The sequence below is a fragment of the Entelurus aequoreus genome, linkage group LG08 (genome assembly GCF_033978785.1).
Source record: "Entelurus aequoreus isolate RoL-2023_Sb linkage group LG08, RoL_Eaeq_v1.1, whole genome shotgun sequence".
Lineage (NCBI taxonomy): Eukaryota > Metazoa > Chordata > Actinopteri > Syngnathiformes > Syngnathidae > Entelurus > Entelurus aequoreus.
Window position 1 is genome coordinate 16,361,585 of NC_084738.1, and position 21,834 is coordinate 16,383,418.

General features: G+C 37.8%; 2 protein-coding genes across 6 annotated transcripts; both read right to left on the minus strand.

Annotated features, from left to right (window-relative positions):
- Positions 1-434: 434 nt before the first annotated feature.
- atxn7l3b (ataxin 7 like 3b) lies at positions 435-7,744 on the minus strand. Its single transcript, XM_062055695.1, has 9 exons — positions 7,621-7,744; positions 7,139-7,189; positions 6,937-7,065; positions 6,720-6,852; positions 6,480-6,651; positions 1,803-1,903; positions 1,334-1,356; positions 1,190-1,235; positions 435-1,090 (listed from the first exon to the last, which is right to left on the minus strand). The coding sequence occupies exons 3-9, from the start codon at positions 6,985-6,987 to the stop codon at positions 1,011-1,013; spliced, it is 606 nt and encodes a 201-aa protein (XP_061911679.1). The 5' UTR covers positions 6,988-7,065; positions 7,139-7,189; positions 7,621-7,744; the 3' UTR covers positions 435-1,010.
- A 2,866-nt stretch (positions 7,745-10,610) lies between these two features.
- Positions 10,611-19,675, minus strand: LOC133654980 (nucleolar transcription factor 1-B-like). Of its 5 annotated transcripts, none has more exons than XM_062054856.1 (14): positions 19,466-19,675; positions 19,193-19,368; positions 18,495-18,566; positions 17,191-17,262; positions 15,822-15,892; positions 15,326-15,467; positions 15,211-15,252; positions 15,065-15,133; positions 13,293-13,354; positions 13,102-13,223; positions 12,913-12,989; positions 11,327-11,395; positions 10,939-11,004; positions 10,611-10,866 (listed from the first exon to the last, which is right to left on the minus strand). In XM_062054856.1, exons 1-14 carry the CDS (start codon positions 19,539-19,541, stop codon positions 10,813-10,815), a joined length of 1,170 nt encoding a protein of 389 aa, XP_061910840.1. In that variant the 5' UTR covers positions 19,542-19,675; the 3' UTR covers positions 10,611-10,812. The 5 variants fall into 5 exon arrangements, 4 of the variants coding, with proteins under 4 accessions (XP_061910840.1, XP_061910839.1, XP_061910841.1 ...); XM_062054855.1 differs by having other exon boundaries at positions 12,913-12,960; positions 13,034-13,223; XR_009826923.1 differs by lacking the exon at positions 10,611-10,866 and adding an exon at positions 11,579-11,787 and having other exon boundaries at positions 10,940-11,004; positions 12,913-12,960; positions 13,034-13,223.
- Positions 19,676-21,834: the final 2,159 nt, after the last annotated feature.

Genomic DNA, 21,834 nt, shown 5'->3' on the forward strand with positions numbered 1-21,834 from the left:
AACTGACCCTCTCACTCACGCTGTCTTTCTCTTATTTGTATTAAATATAACCGCAACAGCGTTTTACTTTAAGAATAATTTCGATGTATACATAATCTCTATCTTAACTATAACGTCTGATAATTCCGCGTTGAGAGGATGCACATGAATGTGGCATATCGTAGCAATAGTTTGAAGCGCTTTGTATCTGTATTTGTTGGGTCAACAGCACCCCCTATTGGTTGATAGCGCCTAAGCAGCAGTACTGTGAAACTTTTGCAGTCTTTTTACCATCCATCCATCCACCCATTTCCTACCGCTTGTCCCTTTTACCACGTACGATAATTAATGTTGTATCCAACCAAAAAAAGGGAAAAATAGAAATGTAACAAATCATTTATTACTATGATAGACAGATGAATGAAACTGAGCCATGATAGCAGCAATTCAACTACTGGAATATTTACACTGTCACATCACACCTGTAACCCTTTTACAATGTAAACACAACATTTTCCCACCTTCCTAAAAATAAAAAATAAAAAGGACACCCGCTTTGTGTCGCAAAATAACTGCTTGTACAATTCGATTAAATCACTCGCTGGTGAATGATAACTCTTTCAAATACACACAAATAACTGGATGTAAAAACAACAAAAAGACAAATCATTCCTTATAACGATTCTCTGAAACGTAATGTGACCCTTAAATGTACAAAATAAGATTTTCTTTTTTTTTCTTTTCTTTTTTTTTAAAATTGCAATGAAATACAAAAGCCCTCACTTTTGTAATAAATCTTGCTAGGACACCGAGTGATTTTACTGTACATACGCTTGGAATATGTAAAATGATTCATTGTTACATTGAAAGCCAGTGTCTGTATGTGGGCGGGCGTTAAAAAACAAAAATGTGTCAAGTATAAATTGAGAGGTCAGAGTCTGCAGAAAAAGTCACCAAAAACACCAACATTTCACATGATTAAAGTACTGTTGGTCTTCCTGTGTGTGCGTGTGTGTGTGTGTGTGCGTGTGTTATTGAGGGAATGCCTCATCTTTCATCAGCATGCGCGGGCTTTCCTGGTTGTCCATGCGACGCCGAGGGCCCATCATGCCTATTGGAAATGCAGAGGAGGCGGAGTTTCGTCATTATAGTCATTTAATTCACACATATTCATAAATATGTTAAATTACAACATCTCCTTTTTACTTACTGCTCTTATGCTTAAATGATTTGGATCTTCTGGGCGAGTTTGGATTCTGAGATAGACCAAAAAAACAAACAGGAGAAAAACACACCAAAACTTAGTCAAAACTGAATGGTAACAAATAAAAGAGAGCAATAATAAACACCGTACCTTATCTGATTTCCTTTTTTTGGCTGTAAATTATGAGGAAAAAACATAGTTAGATTTATAAATGAATGATCCATTATAATAATAATAATAATAAATATTGTATTGACCCCATATAAGACGTTTTTTCCCTAAGAAGAAAGTCAGTAAAAGGTTGGCTTGTATTATGGCGCCTATCAACTTCTCCCTCAGGTATGTCAGAGCTTTTCTCTCAGTCACTCACGCACCCATGTATCTTATTATGAGACTAATTCTAAGATCATTTGGATCAATGAGGCAAAGTCATTAAAGACTAGCAGCTAAGAAATAAGATGAAATAAACATTATTTCAACAATAAAAAAAATTTCATTTTACAGTTTTTTTTTGCATTGGGTTTTCTCTTAAACTTTTGTCCAAAAACTGATTGTAAAAAAGATAAGTTGTCTTATACTTGGATCAATACATTTGATAAATTAGAATAAAAACAGTCACCTTTCTTTTCCGCCCCGTAAGACCAGTCGTTATCATTGACGTCATCGTTGTCTTCTTGATCACTCTCGGACTTGTTGTTGGTGTTGTTACCCGTCACTATTCTATGACACACACACGCATACACACAATGACTCAGCGTTACTCAATAAAATATGCTGTTAAAATAACAAAATTAATACAATAAACATCATGAGATGAACTGAACACTTAAAAAAAGTAAATCTGGACACACTTTAAGAGTAATGCCTGTACATATTGCGCAGCACTCATGCAGACTATGACGTTAGCCTCATGCTTGAAAGTATAGACCAGTGGTTCTCAAACCTTTTTCACCAAGTACCACCTCAGAAAAAAATTGGCTCTCCAAGTACCACCATAATGACCAACATTAAAATACAGCAGCGTATTAGGCCTAGGTATTTATCAAAAACAAGGCAAATGTTTTATTTAACAAGTATATTTAATATTTTTGGCCACTGTAACATTACACACAGTTTGAACAGTAACACTAGGAAAATAAAACACTGTACTTTAATAAAGTGATTGTTTTCATTTTGTGCCCCGCCTGCAGCCATTTTTGTGCCATAGGGCTCAGCAATTTTGGAAAGGTGGAGCCCTCCACGTCACTTGCTGTGCAGTACAGTAGTTGTCACTTCTCAGCGCCTCATTCAGCCTTCTTTTGACAAGTTCTGAACATTTTGCCAACTCGAGTCCTTTTTTTTAACTCACAGTAGAGTTAAAAAAAAGACTAATTATGAGGAGAACAATAATGGTGCTCGCAAGTATGGAAGAATCGACAAAGCAGGCTTCATAACACAGCCAGTTTTAATTGTGATGAAACCGGACGTTTCTGGGAATTTTTTTTTTAAAGCAGACTTATTTCACAGAGGAGGAGAAGAGCTACCTCTCGTTCAGTGGCGCCTTTTCCAAGAAAACACACACACACACACACACACGACCCATCCCCCCGCCTCCACCCTTCTCGACGGTCTGTTCTTTTCTCGTCAGCTCCTGTTTTGCAAATGTTAATGTAAAGTGGATTTTACTTTTTTTAAATGTGTATTAATGTAGCAATATAATTGTTAAGAATTGTTGTGATTTTTGATTGTTTGTGAGGGCAACAAAGGGACTTCTGTGTTTGTGCATTTGTTGGCAGAGCAGCGCATACAGAGGACAGCAGCTTGTTATTGTTGTAAATAAAGAGATAGTTAATTCAAAGCTGTTTGATATACAGCTTTGATGTACAGTACTGTATAGCACTTTCAGTAAACCTTCATTAAAATATGGACTTTTGTCGAGGCTGTAGCCCATTTATATTTTTACAATGTTTCTTATGGAGAAATTTGCTTCACTATACAAACTTTTCGAATTACGAACCCTAATGAAAAACTAATTATGTTCGTAAATCGAGGTTTTACTGTACAGTATCAATATGTGGTTGATATTACAGCGATTATATCAATATTTTACTATCACAATCTTTTCTCATTTTTGTTATTGTTTACAAACTCAGGAAAAACGTCCATGGACACAGTCCAATTGTTAATAAAATAATGAATTTTTGAAGGTTAATGTTACAAGGAACACAAAGCATTGCTAACGAATTCACAAAATAGCTCAAAATAAGCCTCAAAACATGGCAATTTTTTTCGAAACAATCACAAAAAAATACTGCAACATTCTGGAGGGACTGAATAAAATAGCTGCTGCTAGGGCTGCACGATTAATTGACATTACCCCCAAGAGTCTGAGGTGGGGTTTTTTTTGTGTACATCTCGCTCTGTGCATCGTTCTCAGCACCTAAGCGTGTTTATTTTAGAATTAACTGAATGCAGTGAGTCCTCTTGTCAGTTATGCACAATCTTTGTCTCGTGGGCAGAGAGCGACTCAGCGAGACCGCACACACAGGAAGCAAAGACAGAGAACCAGTGGGACGTTTCGCAAAGTCACAAAAATGAAGAGGGACAAAATATGATTACACAGCCAAATGGCCTGTTGTGGAAATATTTCAGCTTCCAAACAGATGGGCAATATGAGCCCATCAACACAGGCAAATGAGTGAAAATGCTGTGATCACGTGATGGCAATAAACAAAAAGACAACGTCCGACCTAGTTTTTACAACTGGGAAAAAAATGCACTTTAACATGTTCAATATTTAGTTAAGTTACATTTTTGTTTATAGATATGAGAGTCCATTTAATTGTTTGGTTTATTCATTTAGGATAAAGTTATTTACCTTCCAATTACAGCACAATGGTAACCAATTCTACAGTAATTAGAAATACAAGTTTATATCCTTTTAAATGATTACTTGCATTATTATCATGTTATGATTATGTTAAATTATATACACTGTATAGTATTTATGTATTATTTATTCAGTTTAAGAACATGATGTAGACAAAAGCTCTTAGTCTGTCTGCATAAAGCCAAATATTTTTTTAAGTAAATTATTGCATATTGTTCTAATGTGTGGCACTTTGAGACAAGAATGTGTTGATCGACAGTGTCAAAGTAACATGTCTTCCTTCACTCGTTATTTTTGCAGTTTTATGCATTTATATGTTCAAACCCAAAACCAGTGAAGTTGGCACGTTGTGTAATTCGCAAACAAAAATACAATGATTTGCAAATCATTTACAACTTATATTCATTTGAATAAACTGCAAAGACAATATATTTAATGTTCGAACTGAGAAACTTAATTTTTTTTGCAAATAATCATTAACTTAGAATTTAATGGCAGCAACACATTGCAAAAAAGTTGGCACAGGGACATTTTTCCCACGGTCTTACATGGCCTTTCCTTTTAACAACACTGGAATTATTTCCCATTCTTGCTTGATGTACATCTTAAGTTAACAGTCCGGGGTCTCCGTTGTCATATTTTAGGCTTCATATTGTGCCACACATTTTCCATGGGAGACAGGTCTGGACTACAGGCAGGCCAGTCTAGTACCTGCACTCTTTTACTATGAAGCCACGCTGTTGTAACACGTGGCTTGGCATTGTCTTGCTGAAATAAGCAGGGGCGTCCATGATAACGTTGCTTGGATGGCAACATATGTTGCTCTAAAACATTTATGTACTCTTCAGAATTAATGGTGCCTTCACATATGTGTAAGTTAACCATGTCTTGGGCACTAATACACCCCCATACCATCACAGATGCTGGCTTTTCAACTTTGCGCCTATAACAGTCCGGGTGGTTCTTTTCCCCTTTGTTCCGGAGGACACGACGTCCACAGTTTGCAAAAACAATTGAAATGTGGACTGGTCAGACTACAGAACAATTTTCCACTTTGCATCAGTCCATCTTAGATGAGCTCGGGCGCAGCGAAGCCGGCTGCATTTTTGGGTGTTGTTGATAAATGGCTTTGGCTTTGCATAGTAGAGTTTTAACTTGCACTTACAGATGTAGCGACGAACTGTAGTTACTGACAGTGGTTTTCTGAAGTGTTCCTGAGCCCATGTGGTGATATCCTTTACACACTGACGTCGGTTTTTGATGCAGTACCGCCTGAGGGATTGAAGGTCACGGGCATTCAATGTTGGTTTTCAGCCTTGCTGCTTACGTGCAGTGATTTCTCCAGATTCTCTGAATATTTTGATGATATTACCGTAAATGGTGAAATCCCTAAATTCTTTGCAATAGCTGGTTAAAAAATTTTCTTAAAAAATGCATTCACGCATTTGTTCGCAAAGTGGTGACCCTCGCCCCATCCTTGTTTGTGAATGACTGAGCATTTCATGGAAACTGCTTTTATACCCAATCATGGCACCCACCTTTTTCCCAATTAGCTTGTTCACCTGTGGGATGTTCCAAATAAGTGTTTAATGAGCATTCCTCAACTTTTTTGCCACTTGTGCCAGCTTTTTTGAAACATGTTGCAGGCATCAAATTCCAAATGAGCTAATGTTTGCAAAAAATAACAACGAAAGTTAAGTATCTTGTCTTTGCGGTCTACTCATGTTGAAAATAGGTTGAAAAGGATTTGCAAATCATTGTATTCTGTTCTTATTTACACAACGTGCCAACTTCACTGGTTTGGGGTTTTGCATAAAATATAAAAATCGCAAATCGAATCACAACCGCAATTAGGTTTTTTCTCAAAATTGTGCAGCCGTAGCTGCTGCAATTTGTGGTGTTTACCGTATTTTTCGGACTATAAGTCGCAGTTTTTTTCATAGTTTGGCCGGGGGTGCGACTTATACTCAGGAGCGACTTATGTGTGAAATTATTAACACAGTACCGTAAAATATCAAATAATATTATTTAGCTCATTCATGTAAGAGACTAGACGTATAAGATTTCATGGGATTTAGCGATTAGGAGTGACAGATTGTTTGGTAAACGTATAGCATGTTCTATATGTTATAGTTATTTGAATGACTCTTACCATAATATGTTACGTTAACATACCAGGCACGTTCTCAGTTGGTTATTTATGCGTCATATAACGTACACTTATTCAGCCTGTTGTTCACTATTATTTATTTATTTTAAATTGCCTTTCAAATGTCTATTCTTGGTGTTGGATTTTATCAAATAAATTTCCCCCAAAAATGTGACTTATACTCCAGTGCGACTTATAAAAAATGTTTTATTTCTTTATTATGCATTTTCGGCAGGTGCGACTTATACTCCGAAAAATACGGTACTTAGATGTCTTACCTGCGGTTGGCTATGCGGCTGCTGTTGCGTCCCATCCCCAGACATTTCTCCAGGTGCGGCGCAAAGCGCGACGCGGCGATGCTGCGGCTGCAGTTGGGACACACGCACTCTTTGTTCTTCCACTGGTTGTACACCTGGCCGAACACATCCAAACCCGGCTGGTCCACGATTTCTTGGGCACGCAAGGACAGTCAGCGCGGGCGATATGGCAAGTTGTTGTGAATTAAAAAGTGTTCTTACCAAAGTCTCTCATGCTTTCTTGGTCCGTGTCATCCAGGAAGAAGTATCCCTGCTTGACAGCCCGGTGGACCTCGAAGCAGAGGCCCAGGCATGCATCCTCCACCAGGTCAGACAGGATGTCCTGAGCTAGACCCTGGCAAGAAAGGCACCATGTCACGTGACAATCTTTTAACATTCATAGGACATTGTGGGTTTTTTTTTAAAAATCTTACTGCACCTCCAGCTTGCTGTTGTCCAGGCTGGACATTGAAACCTCCTCCATTTTCATTTGCCAGAACTACCAGATGAGCAGTCACTGCTGTGGTCATGCTGTAGCTCAGCAAGCCTCGGCCAAAAAAAAAGAGGGCTGCAGCAAACAGTGTTGCAATAAAATCACAGTTCTTCTCAATGGCATAAATGAATGTGCTGCAACTACTCACAAATACACGTTCAAACACGACCCGGCCTCCTTCTCTTCCAGTGTCTATTAGCTGGGAGTGAATAAGGTTAGTTAGTGACACTTTGATGCATCAACCCCCTATAAAAAAAAAAAGCAGCAGGAATAAAACAAAGAAAGGCTAAATAGTTACAAGGCGGCAAGCTAACCAGGCTAACAGAAAGCTAACATCCACGCTAACAACACATAGCATGTTACCGTTAAGAATTAGGTTAGGAATTAGCCTGTTTTAAGCTTCCTTGAAGGGTTTTATTCGCCGCTGAAAGAAAGCCAATCGACCCCGGCGAAGACGAGGTTCGTCCCAGAAGCTCGACACCGCTGCATTGCGGCTCTTTTATAAGTATCTCCACAGCCCGTCGAAACACGCCGAGGTCAAGTTAACAATCTCGCCGTGGATTTTAAACCGCCGCTCGCTAGGAACGCGGAGGTGGCGACGGCGCGAAACGCCTAATAGTGTTTATTTACCAATTGCGGCAGGCATCCATCTTTAACATCAGAGATCAGACAGAAGCAATCGATCGCGGAAAGACGTGGAGTGGAGTTCCCACCTTCTCTCTCTTATGTCGCTCTGCTCCGCGCGTCACTCAAGGTGCACCTCGGAATTCATTTAATACTTTCAAGTGATTATTTTCCAGCACAAAAATAGTACGCCCGTCACATACTTAAAGTGTAAACACGTTATATGTAGAACGTGGCTTACTTGTCCATGAATTTATTATATTGTCAAAATACTGTAAAATATAAAATAATGAATGGAGAAAAAAATGTCTGGAAATTAATATATTGGTTATGTGGCTGAGCTCAACTAATAAGTTAACTCATGTGATTAATCGCGGAAAAAAAATATTGCATTAATTAATAATGCACATGTGCAGATGACTCACGTGTCAGTGCAAAGACGATCGAGGGAGGTGACTCCTGCTGGTTCACTCCAAAATAAACCCTGGTTGGATTTAAGATAAAAGTGTTACAAGTTTGGAGCAAATAAACGTGGCGCATTCAAATGAAACATTTTTAAAACATTTCCTGGACGACATTCTGACAATAAATTTGTATTTGTGTTTTTGATTGAAACTTTCACTAGTAGATTGCACAGTGAAGTACATATTCCGTACAATTGACCACTAAATGCAACACCCGAATAAGTTTTTCAACTTGTTTAAGTCGGGGTTCACTGAAAGATACATGATACAGATATACTATCAGATATATACTATCATCATAATACAGTCATCACACAAGATAATCATCAGAGTATATGAATTATTTACATTATTTACAATCCGGGGTGTGGGATATGGAGGGAGGGGGGTTAGGTTTGGTTGGTATCAACACTTCAGTCATCAACAATCAACATCAACAATTGCACCATCAAAGAAATGGACATTGGAACAGTGTAGGGCTGACTTGGTAGGATATGTACAGCAAGTATAGTGGACACAGAGAGAGAGATCAGAAAGTATAAGAAAAAGTGTCTACATTTGATAATTTACATTTGATTATTTACAATCCGAAGAGGTATGATGTGGAAGGTAGGGTGTTAGTTTAGGGTTGAAGTTGCCTGGAGGTGTTCTTTTAGTGCGGTTTTGAAGGAGGATAGAGATGCCCTTTCTTTTACACCTGCTGGGAGTGCATTCCATATTGATGTGGCATAGAAAGAGAATGAGTCAAGACCTTTGTTAGTTCGGAATCTGGGTGTCCAAATATTAACAGTATTTCCGAGCAAGTAATAATCTTTCATTAATTATCATTCATCTAAATTCAAAAGTGTGAATATTTTGATTGAAAAATGATAATTTGACAGTACTATGATGCTTGACACCATGAATTGATTTACGTGGACCCCGACTTAAACAAGTTGAAAAACTTATTCGGGTGTTACAATTTAGTGGTCAATTGTACGGAATATGTACTGTACTGTGCAATCTACTAATAAAAGTTTCAATCAATCAATCAAACCTCCAAAACTCTGCAAGTTTAACATGTAACATAAAACAATATATCGTATAAAAAAATGATACAATAGAATGTACTACAAACAACTACAGTAGTTTTATGAAATAATGTAATAATAATGTACAGCATTTTTCCTAGAGAGCTGACTTCTAAGGTGTTTCCTTCAAGCTGCTTTGCCATCAAACACACCATCAGCAGCTTTTCCAAATTCTCATGGATAAAATGTCTGCCATATAGAAATTACTTTTAACCGAAATAAACTTCAACCTATCAAACAATATATATACCCAATGTATTACAATCCATAAACTGCTCTAAAATTGATTAGCTTGCAAGTTATTGTGATGTAGAGAAATCCCATATTTTTTACCAATTTTCAAAAGATTTCCCATATTTTGAAATGCAAATGTTGATGCTCCTCTTAGACATATGTAATAAAGGTGTTTGTGATACTCCCTGGTGTTTTTTGCTGCTACATTAACCACAACATTAGCGCCTCATTCAACATTATATCGATGCTGGTCCAACGTTTCCTAAAATTTGTTAAAAAGCAACTTACAGCTTTGTCCAGCTGTTTTCTGATGTATACTATTCATGTTTAGCTACATTTTACTGCAAATTAATAACGGCTCCAAATACCGGTTATCTGTCTACTTGACTACTAAAATTTGGTATGGGCCATGAAAAAACTATCTCGGTCGAACTCTACATTAAATAGTAAAATGTAATCTGAAATAATTGCATTGAACCCATTTACTTAATATGTTTTTATTTCCGATTTTCAATTTAATTTGTCACAAAAACAAATTTCCGTTGAAAAAAAATAATACCAAAACAAATCTATTTACAAACATTTAATGAAGATCACTGGCTGCTCTCTCCCCTCCCTAGATGAACTGTACAGTGCCAGGTGCCTCAAAAAGGCCCAAAACATAAGGGACCCATCTCACCCTGGACATAAACTTTTTGAACTGCTGCCCTCAGGCAGGAGATACAGGACATTAAAATGCCGGACAAACAGATTTAAGAACACTTTTTACCCGAGAGCAATAGTGTCGCCGGCTGAACACAAGACGACAATAATGACTGTGCATGTGAGCTGTGTGCTTAGTATTTTAATCTATTTATCTATGTTCTTACTGTATGTTTTTATGTGTTATGAATTTGCACTAAATTAGTTTTGCTTGCAATTTCGTTGTACGATGTACAATGACAATAAAGATATATTCTATTCTATTGGCGTGGCGTAGTGGGTAGAGCGGCCTTGCCAGAAACCTGAGGGTTGCAGGTTCGCTCCCCGCCTCTTACCATCCAAAAATCGCTGCCGTTGTGTCCTTGGGCAGGACACTTCACCCTTGCCCCCGGTGCCGCTCACACCGGAGAATGAATGATGAATGAATGAGTTGTAAAAATGAATGATGGGTTCTCACTTCTCTGTGAAGCGCTTTGAGTGTCTAGAAAAGCGCTATATAAATCTAATCCATTATTATTATTATTATTATTAAATACTTAATTTCAGCACAGTATTAATGTTGCATCCACAAATCTTTCCCCATATCTAAAACAATTTAAAATTCATTGTTAAAAATCAAAAACATGAAGGTGAACTAGTCAAGGTAACACTACACTGTAGCGCCTGAAAGTCCTCAACGATGATCATGAAAATCAAAATAATAGTTTTACTGCAGTGTCCAGCTCAATCTAAAACATATTAAAGGTGGTTTCCCCAATGTCATCGTCGTCCTCCTCGTCGTCCTGTGGATAAACACGACATGTTTTAAATGGACGGTACTGAAAACATGTAAATCAAAGTTCAGAAATGCTGACCTCACTGGAATTATATAGTTCGTCTTCATCGCTGCTGCTCAATTCTATGAGCTCATCTTCTGAATCCTGTTAGGCATGCAACAAACAAAACTGTATTTCTGTGGCATATTGCCGTATTGACCCCGAATATAAGACAACGCCCTTTTTTTCAAACCCTTTTTTGGAAATACTGCATACTCTTTAAGAAAAACTCCATAGTGTGAGTGAGATGAAGAAAAGCTGTGACTCGCACGGGAAGAAGTTGTTTGGTGCCCCCTGTTGGCTTGCAAGACATTAAATATAAGACGACCTATCTTTTAAAAAAAACAGTTATAGGGAAAATATATGGACTTACAGTATATTCGGGCCAATACAGTATAATCTTGTCCTAATGTGCTGGAATACTCACTGATGGTCTGTACAAGCTTGGATCCTCTGTGTTATTATGGGACACATCCATTACCAGGTAAGGACATTTCTGCAACATATATAAGCCCCGTGAAAAAACAAGAAATGATGTAAACGCTCCAATTAACACCTCTATTCAGTTATTAGCAGAGGTTCTTTTAAATTTATGAAAGCAAAAAAAAGTTGGGTCTTTTCTCTCATTGGTATCAGCAGCTGTGGCTGTAGGCAACGTCCTAATGTTGTTTTTACTAACCCTGCAAAAAGCTGCAGAGGTCTGAATCCTGCATTTTGTCCTAGGTTGCCCACTAGACAGCATCGAGGAAATGGCTGACGGAAGGAAATTGACATCCTTCACATCTGATCCCTCTCACATATGCACAATTCTGCGGAGGTTCAGAGTAGCTCCTTCAGCAACAGACTGAATTACATGCAGTGCAGGAATGAGCGCTGCCGCAGATTATCCTGGAACGCAAATATAAATACTGTTGTTTTTCTCTGTGTGCAAAATGTGCAATCCATGTGCAATATAGGTGTCACAACAGTGTATATTATTTGTACATAGTGTAATCCTTTTAGTATGCAATATGAGAGTTACTACAGTGTTATCACCATATTTATATAGTGTGATAGCTGGTGTACAACATGTGTACTTGCTGTGCGCACAGGTGGTACTAGTGTTATCATGTTTTCATTGTATGAATGCTTTCCAGCATATGATACTGTAATTATTATAACTCCCCTTTTTTAACAGATTCAGTTTTTTTTTTAATATCCACGTTTTTCTCACTCAAAATGAATGAATGGTCCAGTTCCAAAGTCAAAATGCTCCTCGCTAATGTTAGTCAATAGCTAGCATGTTTTTTATTTAAACGTGGCACTTCACTTAACATGTATATCTGCAGGATAACAAAAGGTAAACTTTGCAATTAGCGGTATCGTGAATTGATGTAAACAAAAGTAGTACAGAAAAAAAAAATTGTCATTTAAGGCTGCCGAGCTAATCGTTCGGGTTTCTGTACGAACCATAAATTTGTATGTGATGTTTTAGGTTACATAAAAAAATTGATAAAAAAACACCATGTTGAACTTCATGGTGTGCATGAACGTAAGTAATAATGATAATAATGGATTAGATTTATATAGCGCTTTTCTACCGACGAGACAGTCAAAGCGCTCACAGAGAAGCGAGAACCCATTATTCATTCACTCCACATTCACACTTGTGACGTAGTCTTTGTGCATCCGTGGACCGATCGTGTAGCGACGGTACTGTCAGCATGCTAATGTTACCCCTGATTTCCACAGGAGGCGAAACGGCTGCGGACTCTTTCCGTTTGTATTCAAGTCGATGAGTCCGTTTTCACCGCCTGCGGAAAGGCACCGACATGGCTTGGTTGACAATTCCTAGCATAATTGCATTTTGTAGTTATTCATTTTAGTGTTTCATTGTGTTACACTCTGCGGTGTGTAGAATCTGCACTGCGACCAGAGTTTTCCTATTGTAGGATAAATAAAAGTCTATCCTATCTATTTAACTCTCCTCAAACTTGTGCTTATTACACTAATTGAACAGTAAAGAAAGCTCACACTTGGGTTAGAAGCACGGTAGTCCATCTGTTCTTCTTCTGTCAATGTCTGCAAAGTACAAATAAATTCATTGAAACCTGTAAAAAAAACACAAAAAGGAGTGTGATTTAATTTTGTATACCATAAACCACTTTTGCAGGTTCGTGGCATATTTCTTTATATTTTTTTCCACTTGGCTTTGATAGTCACTCTTGTCCTTGTTGCTAAGCTGGTTCCAGAGGCGACTGATGTGGACAAAGCGCTCTCTGTAATTGGGGAACTCCTCCTTTAGTTGCTCCATGTACTCCTTGTAAAAAATGTTGTATCCCGAACTGTCCAGGAAGAGATCATTCACATGTCTGTTGAAGGACCAATGACAATATTTTAGGTTTGTTCCTTACCAACATGACTTCTTGGGCTCGCCTCGGTATATTTTCACAGACTTTCTCCGCACTTTCCTCTTCTATAAGACATCAGACCAACATAGTCAACTCATAAAAGAACTGTAATCAACAGATATGTTTTTTTCAAGACCGATACACAATTATTAGTACAGTATTTTTCGGACTATAAGTCGCAGTTTTTTTCATAGTTTGGCCAGGGGTGCGACTTATACTCAAGAGCGACTTATGTGTGAAATTATTAACACATTAGCGTAAAATATCAAATAATATTATTTAGCTCATTCACGTAAGAGACTAGACGTATAAGATTTCATCGGATTTAGCGATTAGGGGTGACAGATTGTTTGGTAAACGTATAGCATGTTCTATATGTTATAGTTAGTTGAATGACTCTTACCATAATATGTTACGTTAACATACCAGGCACGTTCTCAGTTGGTTATTTATGCGTCATATAACATACATTTATTCAGCCTGTTGTTCACTATTCTTTATTTTAAATTGCCTTTCAAATGCCTATTCTTGGTGTTGGGTTTTATCAAATAAATTTCCCCCAAAAATGCGACTTATACTCGAGTGCGACTTATATATGTTTTTTTCCTTCTTTATTATGCATTTTCAGCCGGTGCGACTTACACGCCGAAAAATACTGTAGTCAAGAAGGCCGATAACAGATATTTGGAGCCGGTATTTATTTGCTGTAAGTTATTTAAACATGAATAGTATACGTCAGTAAACAGCTGGATGAGGGTTTTTTTAACATTATTTTTTTAGGAATGTTACACTAGTAGCAACATAATGTTTTATGCAGTGCTAAAGTTGTGGTTAATTTAGCACCAAAAACATCAGGGGATTAGACAAACATCTTTATAATGAGTGTCTTATGCTGCAGGTCAGAGGAGCATCAACATTTGCATAATTTTCAACCTATGGGAAATCTCCTGGGAAAATTGATAAGTCTTGGATTTCTCTACAGCACAATAACTCGCCATCTATTAAATTTTATGACAGTTTGTAAATTTGATACATTGTAAGGTTTCCTCGCGATGAACTCTAAAATGTTGCAAACATTTAAATAAAACTAATTCTGGACTCCCTCACGTAGCTACAGTACATAGGCGAGACATTTTTCAAGCTGGCTGACATCATTTCTTCATGATTTTACAGAAAGTATAAGAATGCTGCCTCTTCCTTTTTACTTGTATAATATGTCTCCTATTTGTCAATATATTTACACAAAGTTTGGATTTTTGGCAGTTATATATTTTGCATGGCTGCTGCAGTGAAAAACAAGGCAACATTTCTCATGCAGGGCAAACGAGCTAATGCTTGAGCAGTGGTTTGTATTTATGTACTTCATCAATTTAGTTTTAAATAGAAAATACTGGTATAATAGGTGTAGATATTGTATCTGCTGATGTAGTTATGTTGTAGTTGTAAAAAAAAAGGACTGATACGGATAAAAAGAGGCCAACACAGATGTACGTCAAAAAACAAATATTGGTGCCAATAATCAGTCAATCTCTACTTAAAAGGTCCATTATGTTTTCCTAATGAAAATAAATGTCAGTTTCCTAAAACTGCTTTTAACCCTTGATGTTGTTCGTAGTGCCACAAACACAATAGAGAAAGTATCGAGTCACACTGAAAATGTTCTGCATTCTTTGAATGGGAAAAAGTTCTGCCATCTGGTGGACAAACAACATAAAGGAAAGATACATAAAGGATTACATTAGTTAATGTAAAAAAGGACAAACTGACTTCCTCACCCTGACAGGTGTTGGTCTTTTGATGCCAAAGTCATCTTGAAACTTCTGCTGCTTGTCACTGTCCAAAGTCTGGAGAACACAAACATGAAACTTAAACAAAACCTTGCAGCTGTATCTCAGGTTTGGAGCTACAAAAAAAGACTTACAAATAGATAGTCGTTCATCTTATTGGTGTACTCTCTCTTCATCTGCATTAACATAACATTTCATGAAGATATTAAAGTTGATGGTCATCATCCTCTCTACATAAAAAATGGATACCTTATGACATCGAATGCTGAAGCTGCGTCTTTCGTCATCACTCAGTGCGCGCCATCGTTGGGCCCATGTGCTGACATACTGTTTTTTGGCAACGCCCTGCATGAAGGCTAGCTGCTCTTTGCAGTACAGATTATAACCGCTCCTAAAGAACATGTAAGAAGAATGCTTGAATTTACTGTGTCAACTTTGCCCCCGCGACCCCGAAGGGAATAAGCGGTAGAAGATCGATGGATGGATGGAACTTTGCATTCATCATCAATGAGCCAAAATAAGAATTCAAAAAATGTTAAATAATAATTTTCCCGATATGTAATTTAATTATTATGAATTCATTTGATAAACACTGTACATGTTTAATGACTTTCTAAATTATTATATAGTATTTTAGTTGAACTTTGGCATGATAAGTCTCCATATGTTTAGAGGTCTTTTACTGCAGTTGTCATATTTTTACATTTATTTAATCAGTATCTCAACATCTGAGTGGGCATCTCACATGGGTGGTTTGGCTGGAGCGGCGTCTCCTTTGGATTCCTGCCTGATTATTTTCTGGCGACGTGGCTTTCCCTGGCAAAAAAGATAGGCATTAATTTAAAGATGAATAAAGAAACATTGTGTGTTATCAATTGTTATAATACTAGTGCCCGTACAAGTAAATAATCACAGAAATATAATGAGCTTTTGGCAAATTTCTTATTAAATGGATAGTTTTGTTTTAAATGAACACTTATCGATCAAATATCTGGGTCTGGTAAATATATAGAAATGTATTATCATCAGGCACCTTTCTGGGTAGTTATTGACACTACACAATGCCTACAATTGCAAAGTGTAGAATACCACAAAACTAATGCGCAGCTAATGCTCATTCACTTATTCAGTCAATTATGCAAACCACACAGTAATTCAACTATTCATGTGAACTGTGGTGATATTAAATGTATTAATTTATTTGTTGTCGTGTTAATCATTAAAAAAGGAAGTGAACAACTTTCTTGTAAATTATTTCTAGACAGAAATAGGGTAGGATTAAATAAGCTCTGCTTCTTCCTACTCTTTTTCGGACATGTCAGAATGTCCGAATGATACTGTAAACATGTACCGGTAATGTGAATAGTCTGTGTACATGTTCGTAACACATCACTATATTATTTGTTTTGATTGCTTTTTGTTGTTTTTTTCCTTTCTTTTTTGTTATTAAACATGTTCAAAATAAATACTTACAATACAATTCTCGTTAATTTACACACATTCCCTGTAATTAGCAAAACTAGGTCTACTTATTAGACAGTAGTAATTATTCAAAAGATACTGAAGCATCTATGCAATATGAAACAAAAGTGATAGTGTCCCTCAACGCTTTGACATGTGTGTCACTTTAAAGAAAAAAACATGTAACCAACTGCTATGTCATTTGAAGCACCAATTGGCTCGTACTAAATGAAGTCGGAGAAGAGGTGTGCTGCGTTTGACATCGGTTTTCACCGCCATCGTGGATCTAATTGAACTAAGAGGAAAAACGATTTCTGAAGCGTGGAACCGTTTTGATCTAATAGGGCCAAATAGGTTATTTTCATGTTTACTATTTGGCTCAGTGACCAGAGTTGTGCATTTCATATTCCTTTCTGCAAAGCTATCCGTTTAAAAATAAACACATTTATATTTGTTAACTACTCCATCTATTTGCAGGTAAAATTTAACAACTTTTCAAATCCAGTAGATGACGGGTGACCATTTTGAAACACCAACACAGTATCAGTGCAATGTCAATACAGCTAATGAGTGTGCCACACAATTACCGAGGCGTCATTTAACCATCACTAGTGTACCTTTAAATGTCTGCAAGAAGAGAGCTGCATGTTTACCTTTTTGGTTGAACTGCCAAGTTCCGCTGCAGCTTCCTCCACAAGCTCTGTGAGAGTTTGTTCTTTACGCATCTGAAAAAGGAGCAAATGCAACACTGTCAGAGGTGACTGTTAACATTCCTCTGCGCAGGAGCACTTTCAGTAAGTCGGCCTGGTCAGTAAGGAGCGCAAATGTGTGGAACTCAGTACCTGAGGAGGTTAAACTGGTCACAACTTAGAAGGCCTTCACAAAAAAATTGAAAATGTGGCTTATGAACGCCTACAGCTGCCAGCACTAAAAGATGAGCCTGTATTGATGCTAAGGTAAATGTTATGTTGTGATTTTGTATTTTTTTATCATATTGTATATGTATTGTGTGCTTTTTATCTTTTAAATTGTAATTTTACTGCCTTTTTTTTACATCGTGGCCAGGGGACTACAGATAAAAACTAACCTTCTGGCTAAATCTGGCTTTTTTAACCATGTGTAGTCATGTGCTTTATGAAATTGCATTGTCCTAAATGAAGTCGGAGAAGAGGTGTGCTGCGTTTGACATCGGTTTTCATCGCCATCGTGGATCTAATTGAACTAAGAGGAAAAACGATTTCTGAAACGTGGAACCGTTTTGATCTAATAGGGCCAAATAGGTTATTTTCATGTTTACTATTTGGCTCAGTGACCAGAGTTGTGCATTTCATATTCCTTTCTGCAAAGCTATCCATTTAAAAATAAACACATTTATATTTGTTAACTACTCCATCTATTTGCAGGTAAAATGTAACAACTTTTCAAATCCAGTAGATGACGGGTGACCATTTTGAAACACCAACACAGTATCAGTGCGATGTCAATACAGCTAATGAGTCCATCCATCCATCCATTTTCTACCGCTTATTCCCTTCGGGGTCGCTGGAGCCTATCTCAGCTACAATCGGGCGGAAGGCGGGGTACACCCTGGACAAGTCGCCACCTCATCGCAGGGCCAACACAGATAGACAGACAACATTCACACTCACATTCACATTCACACACTAGGGCCAAATTTTAGCGTTGCCAATCAACCTATCCCCAGGTGCATGTCTTTGGAGGTGGGAGGAAGCCGGAGTACCCGGAGGGAACCCACGCAGTCACGGGGAGAACATGCAAACTCCACACAGAAAGATCCCGAGGCCGGGATTGAACTCACGACTACTCAGGACCTTCGTATTGTGAGGCAGACGCACTAACCCCTCTGCCACCGTGTGTGCCACACAATTACTGAGGCGTCATTTAACCATCACTAGTGTACCTTTAAATGTCTGCAAGAAGAGAGCTGCATGTTTACCTTTTTGGTTGAACTGCCAAGTTCCGCTGCAGCTTCCTCCACAAGCTCTGTGAGAGTTCGTTCTTTACGCATCTGAAAAAGGAGTAAATGCAACACTGTCAGAGGTGACTGTTAAATTCCTCTGCGCAGGAGCACTTTCAGTAAGTCGGCCTGGTCAGTAAGGAGCGCAAATGTGTGGAACTCAGTACCTGAGGAGGTTAAACTGGTCACAACTTAGAAGGCCTTCACAAAAAAATTGAAAATGTGGCTTATCAACGCCTACAGCTGCCAGCACTAAAAGATGAGCCTGTATTGATGCTAAGGTAAATGTTATGTTGTGATGTTGTATTTTTTTATCATATTGCATATGTATTGTGTGCTTTTTATCTTTTAAATTGTAATTTTACTGCCTTTTTTTACATCGTGGCCAGGGGACTACAGATAAAAACTAACCTTCTGGCTAAATCTGGCTTTTTTAACCATGTGTAGTCATGTGCTTTAAGAAATTGCATTGTCCCCCTTTGAAATAAACTAAACTAATCTAATCTAAACTTAACTGCATCTGTCTTGAGAAGAACTAATTTGCCAGGAATACCACATTTCATTGACAATGAGCAAATAACTCCCTTTTACTGTCAAAATAATAAACAGCAACAATAATTCAAACTGGAAAACACTTGGGAAAGTTAAAAAATAATGACATACATTATTCGGCTCACCGTTTGCGACAAATGTTTCCACATTTTTTTACACTCTTTGGGTGGAAAAGGAGGGAACGCCACCTTCTTCCAGTCTAGCTTCTTGAGTACATAGGAGTATGCCTCTGTGCTGTCTTTTTCCGATATGTTTGTTTTTAGAGCAGTCAGAAGATCCCGGAGGTTTTCGTTTGTCCACTCTTTGTGGCAGGAAGTAAAGAAAAGGTGTGACATTTTTACTTTAACGTCATAATGTGATACAAATGTATGTCATTTACGCGTACTGTAGCTACCTACCAGTATTCATTATTTGGGCTTCATTCATAGCAAAAGCCACGCAGGAGTCCTCCACAACGTTAGTTTCACGAGTCATTTTCTTAGTTAACGTTTTTATATTAAATATATGTAATAATAAATTATCCACCCGAAGCCGCTAAACGAACCCATCTAGTTGTTGGCCGCCGTTGGAAACATGTGTGGGCAAATTACTGCTGATCTTGTATTTCCGGTTTGATCAACCAATCAGGTGCAAGTAAAACATTCTTGTTTATGTGAGACAAGTAGTCACAGCGCCATCTACTGCAAGAAGGTATATCACATGTAAAAATAAACAAAACGCTTTGTTAATCTGAATATTTCCTAATGTGCAATGACGTGTTTTGTTAACAAAATGCTTCTGAATATCTCATTTCCTCAGTTAATTACTTTATCTGCACCGTGTTTTATGTATACTATGTTTAGAAATATGTTTGCACATAAGCAGATAATTAGACTTAGACTTAGACAAACTTTATTGATCCACAAGGGAAATTGTTCCACACAGTAGTTCAGTTACAAAGGATAGAAAGGATAAGGATGGAAAGAATAATGCACACAAGGGCACAAAAAGAGGGCAAAAACAAAAGGTATAAAGTAGACTAAAAATGTACCATAGTAGCAATATAAAATATAACATATGTAATATTCACACATTAGAATGGGACAAGCGGTAGAAAATGGATGGATAAATATACAGTATGTAATATTATACTGATCTATTTTCCATCCATCTTCTTCCGCTTATCTGAGGTCGGGTCGTGGGGGCAGCAGCCTAAGCAGGGAAGCCCAGACTTCCTTCTCCCAAGCCACTTCTTCCAGCTCTTCCCGGGGGATCCAGAGGCGTTCCCAGGCCAGCCGGGAGACATAGTCTTCTCAACGTGTCAAGGTTGTGAAACGTGAATGAATGAAATATGAAATCTGTGCTGCAGTCTGCAGGTGTACCTAATGTTGTGGCCCAGCAGTCATTCACAACTCCTCCAACACTAACATTATTGCTTTTGCACTTTTTGGCTTCTTATTAAATAACTTTTTTAAATAGATTAAATCTTGCACGTGGAAAGTTTAAGTGTGGGATTTAGTTGATATAACACTCCCGTCAGGGGGTGCAGTCTACGGCGGGGGTGCATTCTCTACCACCAGGAGGCGGAATACTGCGAGCCTCAGCCAGTGCGTCTTCGCAGCCGTTTTATGATTGCTCAGCACAAGAAATACGTTACACACATACAGTTATTGACAAAATACACTGTACATTATATACCTCAGCTAACTAAACTATGGAAATGTATAATATATTCCATATAGCAATACGGTCTCACTGCACAGCAGGCCAGCAGTTAGCCGAGTCCGCAATCCATTGTGAGGCTCAACTGAGTGACGTGCCTCAACTGGCTGCTGATCACTGCAAGTCTCTTCTCAGTATTTGAACGGCAAATGTGAAAATTCAGCGATTTTGAATAAAAATAATCTAAAACTGGTGAAGTTAAATGGAAAATAACTTTATAATATAATCACTGGATACATATAACAATTTAATAAATTTTTTTTCTTTTTACATTTTTTTCTTTCCATGATGGCACGTGTGGCCCCGCCTCACCTGCCTCCCCTGACTGCACGTCACTGATATATATATATATATATATATATATATATATATATATATATATATATATATATATATATATATATATATATATATATATATATATATATATATATATATATATATATGGGCAGCAGCGTGTTGTCCTTGTGACTGCATTGGTTCACTCCTTTTTGGACATGTTAAAATGAAAACTGTTAATATTAGTAAGTGCACACATGTAATCTGGATTGCATGTGCAGAATTAAATTAAATGAAGTGAACTGGCTTCTCTCCGGGTTCTCCGGTTTCCTCCTATACCTCCAAAGACATGCACCTGGGGATAGGCTGATTGACAACACTAAATTGGCCCTTATGTGTAAATGACTACGTTTACACTGCAGGCCAACGTGGCCCAAATCGGATTTTTTTTTAGATTCGATTTTTTCCAGTTTACACTACAAGTAAAATTTGACTTTTATCACACTGCAGTGTAAACGTGCACAGGCCCCAATGTGGCAACCAATGTGGCCTCAACGTCACTTGCAAGCACACTTCGATAAAGTGAAAACAAAGGAAGTTGACCTGTAGGGGGTCGCTACTACTACAAAATAAAATAAAAGTCGCCTTGAAATTAGTGTTTTTTTTACATGAAAGTGGATCTATATAAAAAAAATATCAGATTTGGTGTGCAGTGTAAACGGTGCCACTGTGTTGGCCCTGCGATGAGATGGCAAGCCTTTCGCCCAAGTGCAGCTGGGATAGGCTT